General features: G+C 49.8%; 2 protein-coding genes across 3 annotated transcripts; one reads left to right on the forward strand and one right to left on the reverse strand.

The window, feature by feature from the left end:
- Positions 1-53: 53 nt before the first annotated feature.
- LOC122395879 (metabotropic glutamate receptor 4-like) lies at positions 54-5,533 on the forward strand. The gene is made up of 12 exons (XM_043393789.1): positions 54-206; positions 272-431; positions 495-634; positions 1,592-1,740; positions 2,416-2,612; positions 2,690-3,000; positions 3,076-3,304; positions 3,734-3,856; positions 3,932-4,252; positions 4,543-4,825; positions 4,887-5,086; positions 5,158-5,533. Exons 1-12 carry the CDS (start codon positions 54-56, stop codon positions 5,523-5,525), a joined length of 2,634 nt encoding a protein of 877 aa, XP_043249724.1. The 3' UTR covers positions 5,526-5,533.
- Positions 5,534-5,651: 118 nt separating this feature from the next.
- On the reverse strand, positions 5,652-9,473 carry LOC122395779 (multidrug resistance protein-like). 2 transcript variants are annotated; one of them, XM_043393635.1, is made up of 5 exons: positions 9,286-9,473; positions 7,550-7,857; positions 6,926-6,979; positions 6,689-6,843; positions 5,652-6,620 (listed from the first exon to the last, which is right to left on the reverse strand). In XM_043393635.1, the coding sequence occupies exons 2-5, from the start codon at positions 7,761-7,763 to the stop codon at positions 6,228-6,230; spliced, it is 816 nt and encodes a 271-aa protein (XP_043249570.1). In that variant the 5' UTR covers positions 7,764-7,857; positions 9,286-9,473; the 3' UTR covers positions 5,652-6,227. The 2 variants fall into 2 exon arrangements, with proteins under 2 accessions (XP_043249570.1, XP_043249571.1); XM_043393636.1 differs by lacking the exon at positions 9,286-9,473 and adding an exon at positions 8,388-8,508.
- Positions 9,474-10,102: the final 629 nt, after the last annotated feature.

Consider the following 10,102-nt stretch of genomic DNA (forward strand, 5'->3'; position numbering starts at 1 on the left):
CTCGCGAGAGATCCGGTGCTCGAGGGATAAAAATGATCGCCGCGATCTCAACGATGTTCGTCGGTTTCCTGATACTCTGTGAACGAGCAACGAGCAAAGGCAGCGCGATGTACGCTTACGCGAACGTGACGGGGGACATCGTGCTGGGCGGATTGTTCCCGATCCATCGCCGGGGCAGCGACGGAAGTAGCTGCGGCGAGATCCAGGCAAGTCGCCAGGCCACGAGATAAAGCGAGAACGAATCGATCACTCGTAGGGTTCGTTGGTTTAGCTCGAGGACGGGATCCAGCCGCTGGAGGCCATGCTCTACACCCTTGGACGCGTCAACGACGACCAGAACATTCTACCGGGCGTACGCCTCGGCGTTCTGGCCTTCGACACCTGCGACAATCCTAGCTACGCCCTCGAACAGGCGTTCTACTTCGTCAAAGGTAACGGAGACGCAAGTTGCAAAGAGATCTAGATCGTTACACGTTGGCCTCCATGTTTCGTAGGCTTCATCGCGCGAGATAACCAATTAGCAAGTTCTCCGGAGTATCTGTGCAACGATGGAACCGTGCCAAAGTTCATGAACGGAGGATTCGAGGATGTGGTCGCGGTGCTGGGTGCTCAATCGAGCTCTGTCACCATTCAGGTGAGATCGTTGCTGGGTTCTGATTAACTTGGGTCCATTGGTTCCGTCTGTGTAAATATGCTCCTCAAACGACTCCTTAAACGACTATCCTGGCGTCCAAGGCAGAGGGTCTGCTAGGATGCCTCATCGACGAGTCCCTATTATTAAGGTGAGGTCGTTGCTAGGTCCTAATTAACTTGTGGGGGTCCATTGCTTCCATCTGTGCAAATACGCTCCTCAAACGGCTCCTTAAACGACTATCCTGGCGTCCAAGGCAGAGGGTCTGCTAGGATGCCTCATCGACGAGTCCCTATTATTAAGGTGAGGTCGTTGCTAGGTCCTAATTAACTTGTGGGGGTCCATTGCTTCCATCTGTGCAAATACGCTCCTCAAACGGCTCCTTAAACGACTATCCTGGCGTCCAAGGCAGAGGGTCTGCTAGGACCCCTCACCAACGACTCCCTATCATTTAGGTGGGATTGTTACTAGGTCCTGATTAACTTGTGGGGGTCCATTGCTTCCATCTGTGTAAATACACTCTTCAAACGACTCCTTAAACGACTATCTCAGCGTCCAAGGCAGAGTCTGCTAGAACACCTCACCAATGAGTCTCTATCATTCAGATGAAATCGTTGCTAGGTGGTTCTGATTAACTTATGGGGTCCAGTTGGTTCCATTTGTGTAAATACGCTCCTCAAACGACTCCTTAAACGACTATCTCAGCGTCCAAGGCAGAGTCTGCTAGAACACCTCACCAATGAGTCTCTATCATTCAGATGAAATCGTTGCTAGGTGGTTCTGATTAACTTATGGGGTCCAGTTGGTTCCATTTGTGTAAATACGCTCCTCAAATGACTCCTTAAACGACTATCCCAGCGTCCAAGGCAGGATTTGCTAGGATGCCTCACCAACGAGTTCCTATCCTCCTTTTTCCGTTTCTAGCGCCGGATCCTGAAGTTGTAATCGTCTATTTCGCAGGTGGCCTCGGTGCTGGCGTTGTTCTCGGTTCCGCAGATCTCCTACATGGCCACGACGCCTTTCCTGAGCAGCAAGGAGAGGTTTCCTCACTTCTTTCGCACGGTTCCCAGCGACGTGAATCAGGCCCGCGCCATGTTGGAAATTCTACGGTGAGCGAAGAAGTCGTGGATTCAACGACGCCGTTGATCGTTCGTAAATACAGTGAAAACTCGATAAATGTCGTTACTTCTACTATTGTATCAAGTACAATATTTAATTCGATATTATGCCAACAAATATTGATCGATTTGTATCGCGTTTGGTCTCGTTTTAATTAGAAAAATATCCCCCGCGTGATAGTAAAATTTTGATTGAAAAAAAAGTAAAAAATAACAAAACTTTCTTCTTGTACAGTAGTGTGGTCACACTGACAGGGGCATTTAACAAAGATGACGAAGGCAATAAAGGGTTAGGTCTGGGTTAGGTCTGGCTTAGATCTGTGTTAGATCTGGGTTAGGTCTGGCTTAGATCTGTGTTAGATCTGGGTTAGGTCTGGGTTAGGTCTGGCTTAGATCTGGGTTAGGTCTGGGTTAGGTCTGGCTTAGATCTGTGTTAGATCTGGGTTAGGTCTGGGTTAGATCTGGATTAGATCTGGGTTAGGTCTGGGTTAGGTAATTTTTTATATATTTTTGAAATGAAGAAATCCTCTACGTCTCCGGTTACACTTCGCCTCGCTGTTTTACGAGGGATCCCCCTACTGGCGAGGATAAAAATGTATAATTTATGGTACACCTCTTCAGGACATTTATCGAGTTTTCACTGTACGTATGTATTTGCAAGCGCAGGCGATTCGAGTGGTCGTACGCGTCGGTGATCTACTCTGACTCTGAGTACGGCGACCATGGCTACGAGACGCTGGCATCATTGGCGTCCGAGTACTCCGTTTGTTTCACGGGGCCCCATCGAATCAGCGAGGAACGGTTCACTGCTGAGGATTACGACGACGTGGTCCGCACGATCGCCGAGAAAACGGAGGTTCGAGGTGAACAGATCTCTCTCTCTAAACGATACAACAAGATACCCAATGATCGAGTGTTCACGAGAGTTCTGATGTTTCAGTGGTGGTGCTGTTCGCGGAAAAGTCCACGACTCTTCGCGTTTTGGAGGCGGCGCGACGCGTGGGCGTCGGCTCGCGGTTCGTCTGGCTGGGCAGCGACTCGTGGCCGGACCGGAAGGACGCCGACATCGAGGAAGCTTCCGTGTTGGAGGGAGCACTAGCTGTCCAACCTCTCTACGCGCCGCTCGCGGGTTTCGATCGCTACTTTACAAACTTGACCTTCGATCACCGGAAGATCGATCCTTGGTTTAGCGAGTTCTGGCAAACTTATCATAATTGCGACATGGACGACAACCTATCCCCGAGTTCGAAGGTAACCAAAGGAACAAATAATCAGGATAGCCTCGTCGATACCGATAGATCGTTAAAAGTAGCATGATTCGCGTAGCAGTCGAGGATTCGCTGCACGGATCCCAGGCTGAGGATCGAGCGGAGCACCGGGTACAAGCAACGGAGGTTTCTCCACTTCGTTCGAGACGCTGTATACGCCGTAGCGTATGCCCTCGACGACGCTCGACGCCATCTTTGCGGCAAAGATTACATCGGGGTTTGCAACGAGATGCGAGCCCTGGACGGGGAACATTTCGCTAAATATCTAGCCAACGTCTCATTCCAAGGTAAACGAAAGGGTATTTAGGTCTCGCAGATCCGGTTGTTACGGCTCATTTTTAAGGGACGTCGAGGGCAATTAGCTCGACGATATTTCGTTTTCAAACGACTCATGATAGGGACTTAAGAGGGATGGTTGCAAGGACACGATCCAGACGCCCGTCGATGGCTGGTGATTCCAAGTCACGCAGCTATCGGGCGTCATAGGATTGCTTGTTGAAAGGAAACGTAGGGTATGTTAGAAAAAGGCAAGCGACTCGTTGTCTTGCTTTAAAGAATAGGAACTCTGTTCCTTAAGGATCTGGGGAAGGCAAGGGTGCCTTCTGGTAAGAGGACTAAGCTTCACCTCTTGGCACTTACCCCAGAACTGAGTAGAATTGTTCTTGCAAAATATCTAACACGGTGGTCGTCGATCGATCACTATCCTTTCGTTTCAGACGAAGCTGGACAAGAATTCGAGTTCGTGAACGCGGTAGATGGACCACCCAGGTACTCGATCCTGAACTATCGACGAACAGCGAACGGTTCCTACCGTTGGGTGGTCGCTGGGAATTACACTTGTAAGCAAATGTACAATGTCGAAGAAACAGCATAATTCTACGTAGAATACAAATTTAGTCGGTTTGAACGGGCAGTGAACGAGCAAGATCGAGCAGAACTTCGTCTGGATCGCGAACGCGTCAGGTTTCGAGGCGATCGTGGCGATTTCCCTACTTCATCGTGCTCTCGACCATGCGACTCTCGTCGTATAGTGGTCAGAGCAAAGGAGGATCCCTGCTGTTGGACGTGTCAGAGTTGCAGTCCCTATCAGTACAAGAAGGACGAGCAGAGGTGCGAGGATTGCAAGCTGGGCACCAGACCTACCAAAAACGGAACCAGCTGCGAGCCGATTCCCGAGCAATTCGTGGACCACTCGAATCCCTGGGCCATCGTCGCGATGGCGATCGCCGTTTCCGGTAAACTGTACCCTTGCAAACGCCTCGACCCACTTCTTAACCCTTTGCACTCCTATGTCGAGTGTGATTCGACGTCAATTTTTATCTCAGGAGCTCCTTCGTCAAACTCGACATTTTTTCAAGTCCAAAGAGATATCTTTCTTCTCTGAAGAGACGTCCAGACCTAACCCAGACCTAACCCAGAGCTAACCCAGATCTAACCCAGATCTAACCCAGACCTAACCTTTGGTAGCCACCACGACAGATGATTTTTACCGAATAAATGAATTAACATCGATGATCTATCGCAGGAATGGCGCTGACGACGTTCGTTTGCTGGGTGTTTTGGCGGTATCGAGAGACACCGATGATCAAAGCATCGGGTCGAGAGCTCTCCTTCTTGCTCTTGCTAGGCACCTTTGGATGCTTCTCGATCACGTTTGCAGTCGTGGCGAAACCCAGCGTCGAGAGCTGCGCCGTCGTACGATTCGGTATAGGATTCTGTTACACGCTTTGCTACGCGGCGCTCGCGACGAAGATCAACAGGATACACAGAATATTCAACGATCCTGGCTCGAGTCCCCGCAAAAGACGGTAAACGATCCACGAAGATCCTCTCTTCTTTTTGTCTTTAACGCCCATTTTCTCGCAGCAGGTACACCAGCCCCAGTTCTCAGCTGACGATCGCCTCGATCCTCACGCTCGCTGAAATCCTCTTCGACGCAGCCTGGTTGCTCAAGCAACCACCTGCAGTGATCCACTCGTATCCCATCAGGGACGCGAACTTGAGGATTTGCAGGGGCTCCGAGAACGGATCCTATGTGACTGGTTTGCTCTATCCATTCCTGTTGACTGGTAAGCGATCCACCGTTGTTTTTACCCTGGTAAAATACTCTTCGTTACTTGAAACATTTGTCATCTTTCAGTGGTTTCCACCTTCTACGCGATCAAGACCAGAAAGTGTCCCGAGGGGTTCAACGAGACCCGTCGTATCGCTTTTGCAAACTACGCGACCATCGTTTTGTGGATGGCGTTCGTGCCCCTTTACTTGGCCTCGACCAGCAACGTCGTCAGGGTGATCACGTTGGCGCTCTCTTTATCCCTGAACGGGCTGGTTCAGCTGCTCTGTCTATTTCTGCCCAAAGTCTACGTGGTGCTGATCAAACCGGAAAAGAACACCAGAGAGCTGGTGATGGCTAGGCACGCTGGATCCTCTCATCCCACCGCGACGGCCACGCCGGAACCAACCTCGGTTTCACCGTGCCACGTAACCAGAGCCAACTCGTCCTGTTAATTACAATTGTCCAATTGTCTTATAAAACTTGTACGAAAACATCGCAAAATCGTCAGTAAAGCCGACTGAAAACGTCCCCTTATTTTGTTCCAACGTAACACGTATCATACAAATCGAAACGAACCCTTTTCATTCAAATGTACGATATATTTTATTCGTGTACAAACTACGATGTCGACGATGAGGAATACTTAAAAAATTAACAATACCCGTTCGAGCAACGATCTCCGGCGTCGACGTAAAACGATGGTCGAGAAATCGCGCGGGATCGTTTCGAGGGGTGAGTTTGGGGGGGTGCAACAATCGAGTACGCTACTTACGCGAACTTATGCTAAGGACAGCGGGCCGAGAGACGCTCCAACGAACAAATCGATCGAGGGAGGGGACGAGTCGAACTTGTATAATTGTTTAAATATCTTTCTATAAATTTTCATTCGATTTGGGGAGACGCGACAATGGCTGACCGTCGCGTCCAGTCCCTCCGTGGTCGATCGATTTATTCCTGGGTCTCGCGCGTACCGTCGCTGACCTATACGAAGCACGCTCTCGTTGCCGTAGAGGCGTCAAGCTTCGCTCGAAAGGCCTTTCGTGGACGGAACGACTGATAAGGATTTGCGACGGGTCGCGTGCGCGACGATGCACGCGCTATTAAGTACTTAACGTTACTCTATGTACAATTTCGATCGTGGAAAGAGATTTCTGTTAAAAGGAACTCTCGCGATTCGTCCTGATTTGAACGGACTCCGGACTCGGGGTCATAGCCGGATTATCGTAAGCGTAATCGAGAGTGGTGTCCTCGCTGGGATGTCTTCCGGACAGAGAGGTGCTCGTGGTGTTTGGCGTCCCGTTATCGATCCCGATTCCACTTCCACTTCCGTTTCCACTTCCGTTTCTACTTCCGTTTGCATTTGCGTTTCCCACCACCCGCGAAGGAGCTACGCTAGCGCTGATCGTTGGCATAGCTAACCTCAAACCATTCTGTCTGCTCGTGCCCATCTCCGGATCGTCTTGAGCTCTGTTATTTTTCTTGTTGTTGTTGTTGTTGATGTTGTTGTTGTTGCTATGGTTATTACTATCGTTGGCGTTGCGAGCAGTCTGGAAAAATAAGGCGATCAGCGACAGACGGACCGAGCGGACGTTTCGCGAAACTGTTGGCCGCTAACCTTTACCCAGTTGCCGGTAAACGCGCGACGAAACGCGCCTCGCAGCTTTTTCCACTTGGCGAACCTCGTGGTGAGCAGGTACAAAGTCGTCAGCAACGAGACGAGACCCACGGCGATTGCTATCGCGACGAAGATCCATAATCTTCGAACCTCCCCTACGAACAACGGTTATATTGAAAATCGAAAGGACAGGAGCAACGACTCTGGTGTCCTCGAGCGATCTCCGTTTCCACTTACCTCGTAGGTCCTCGTACTGCTTCAAGAGAACGTATCGCTTGTCGTGCAGATATTCTGAAACCGAAAAACGGTAGTTTACGCATCGAAGCGAACAGTGTTTTCCAGCGACTCGTAGGCACGCGTGAAAAAGAAATCGGACCGAGAGGATCGAGAAAGTTTGTTGCGGTCGGTGGGAAGGTTAGGTTAGCTTCCAATTCGCCGAGGAAGAGCTAGAGTGAGAGGGACTTAAGAGAAGGTGAAGGAGAAAAGATGAAAGGACGAAAGGGAGTGAAAGAAAAGAAAAGAAAAGAAAAGAAAAGGAAAGAAGGAAGGCAAGCACAAGCGGTCGGATGGGTGAGTCATCGAGCGCGTTCGCGTGTGGGAAGTCGACGGAGGGACGGACGGTGGTCAGGTGCAAAGTCAACGGACTCGAATCTACCTTCTATTCAGGTGTACGGCGTAAGCCGGTTGGCCTACTACCTGCGCTTTTCTTCGATCGATTCGAAAACACGGATGCACGTACGCTATACCTTCCGACCATAGACTCGCGGCGACCGAAAGTCGATCGTTTTCGATCCGTAGAGGGGCATAGAAGAATCGTCCGAGCGACGGTTTGCTACGATAGGATGCGATGCTTATGCTTACCTTGACAATCGGAAAGACACTCGACCGGCTGGTAGTTGGAACTATCGGCGTCGCAAATGGACGAGCACGGTTTGCAGTGTTCGACGTAACGGTTGCAGTACTCGACGGTGGAGCAACGGTTCCCGCCGCACATCACCCCCTCCGGAGATAAACCCCCTGCAGTGTGACCCACGACCACCAAGCCCAGAACGATCCACACCAGCGGTCTTTCCATCTTTCGAAGGCGTCTCCGATTCGCGACTGTTTATCCCGAAAGGATTACCTCCTAACGTTGCTCCACCGAAACATCGTGCAGAGTCGCGTTTCTCCTGAAACAAACGGATAACATTGTACAGTCCCTGTTGGGTCTGTTCGAGGATACGGAGACGAGTGTTTTGCTATGAACGCTCGAAAAGGAGTGCATCGGATGTGTGACGGGATGCACCGAGAAGGAACGAAAAGGCAAACTGCAACGTGTGACTCATCGGTGGTGTCGCGAAACGAACCAGTTCCGAGCGCGATCGTCGTTTCGATCGCCACGGAATCTTCGATCCATTCGCCCGAGGAAATACCGATGCGTCACAGAGTCGCTACGTGCACCATGCGTTTCGTCGCGGTTCCCAGCTGTCCCCGTTCTTCCTCGATCCTCGACTCGCCGTCGGTATCCTTAGGATTCTGCGAATACTTTTAATGTCATCGCGTCGACTCTCGCAAAGACCACCGACACCTTTTTGTAATTAAACCGCGTTTTGGAATGGGGCTCAAGACTTTCGAGAAGGTGTTTTGTTTCAGAGGACCACGAGCCCGAACTCTATGTAGACACTGACCAGTAATGATAAATAAATTTATTATTCCTAACCTGTTGCTTTCATTTAATTTATTCTTCACCCGAATTCTCCGTCTTCTCGAAAGTTGACGGTGAGGAACAGTCAATTTTCGAGAAGAGAACTCTTCCGTTCTGGTACCGGCGCCATATTGGACCGCGACTTTCCAACGAACCGATCGGCGATCGCGACGCCATTCAAAATGGCGAACACAATACCGAGACGCGGGCAGAGTGGGGGAAACAGCATGCAGTCAACCGTTTCCGATATTTTTTTATCGCGCAAGGATCTCTCTCTCTCTCTCTCCCTCTCTACGTTCGTTAACACTTGAGGCAATTAACATACGAGATAAAATGCCAATATCAAGAAACGTAATAAATATGGATGTGAAACTGTTAATTTGCTTTTTACATTACAATTACCATAACAGTGCCACTCGAAAGAAATAGACTGCGATCGTTTGGTGCGTCAGTGCGCCTAATATAGGTATAGAAATGCAACTTTGTACCGATAATGCTTGGCGTTCGTCTAGTAAAGTCGAACGGTAGGCAAGGAGGAGAGAGAAGAAACGATAGTCGGTGCCAGGTACTGCGAGATACCAGGTGGACGCGGTCAACGAGGTCGATGAGTCGAGGCGCGTCCATCGGGGAACGCGATAACCTTTATAACCGATGTCGAGCTTTGGAGAAACTAGGAAACTGGGAAACCGTTGCGTCGCGTCGAGATGCCGGATCGTAGCCGCGCGGCTGATCGACAGGAATGTTGCCCGACCGGTTTCGACGACAGCTTCTAGCCAGGCGTCAACTACGCGCCGCTACAACAACCGTATAGTTTAAAAGCTCGCGACAAAGAAGCGAACGATTTTTGTCGATCGTTTCGTTTCGATTTTTACCAACGGTTTCTCAATTTCCAAGGAGGATTTGAGGATCTTACTTGGTACGAGCAGGGGGCGAGATCGTTCGACTTCGGTCCAAAATCGACGGATGATAGGATCGGTCTGCGAGGCGAGGCGCTCGCATGTCGCCGACTTCCGATCGCCAACAGCTTTCGATGAAACCGACGGACACTGACGACACCTTTACGCGCGAAATGGTCGCGTTCGACTGACGATCACGAGCCTCCGCGTTCCTACCACCACGCAACCTTTTTCCTCTTGCCTGCCTCGCACCTGAATTCCACCTCTCCGACTATGACCACCGTCCCCCGTGCCCTCTTAATAGCTGCACCTCCCCCTGCCGTGTACCTGTTCGTTGCTCCGTCCCGTCTCGCCTCACCTCGCCACGGTTGGATTCGAGCATCGCCCGACTTACCTGTTGCGGGCAGAATCGTTCGTTTCGTTGTGTTCACCTCCAAAAACCATAGAATTTTTGCTGTGCAAATATCGCGACACACTTCTTTTTTTTTTATTTATCTACTTGTCCAAACGATATGGCTCGTTAGAAATTTGATTATTATACGTAATGTCACCCACAACTCGTATAATATTAACCCATTGCACTCCTATGTCGAGTCCCATTCGACATTTTTTTCCAAACCAGAGATATCGTATACTTGAAAATTACAAAACACAACAACAGTGTAAATAAAACAGATATTCTAATAAATTTCAAATAAAACACTTAAAAGCGTTGGGAGCTGCTGGTAACAAAATTGAAATATAATTCGGAGTACAAAGGGTTAATTCCTTAAATATCGCGATTATACTGTATTTCATTTGGAAATAGTTTTCATGGGAAAGTAACGCAGGTTT

Source organism: Colletes gigas, unplaced genomic scaffold (genome assembly GCF_013123115.1).
Source record: "Colletes gigas isolate AHSC1104 unplaced genomic scaffold, ASM1312311v1 Colletes_gigas_Sc00006, whole genome shotgun sequence".
NCBI lineage: Eukaryota > Metazoa > Arthropoda > Insecta > Hymenoptera > Colletidae > Colletes > Colletes gigas.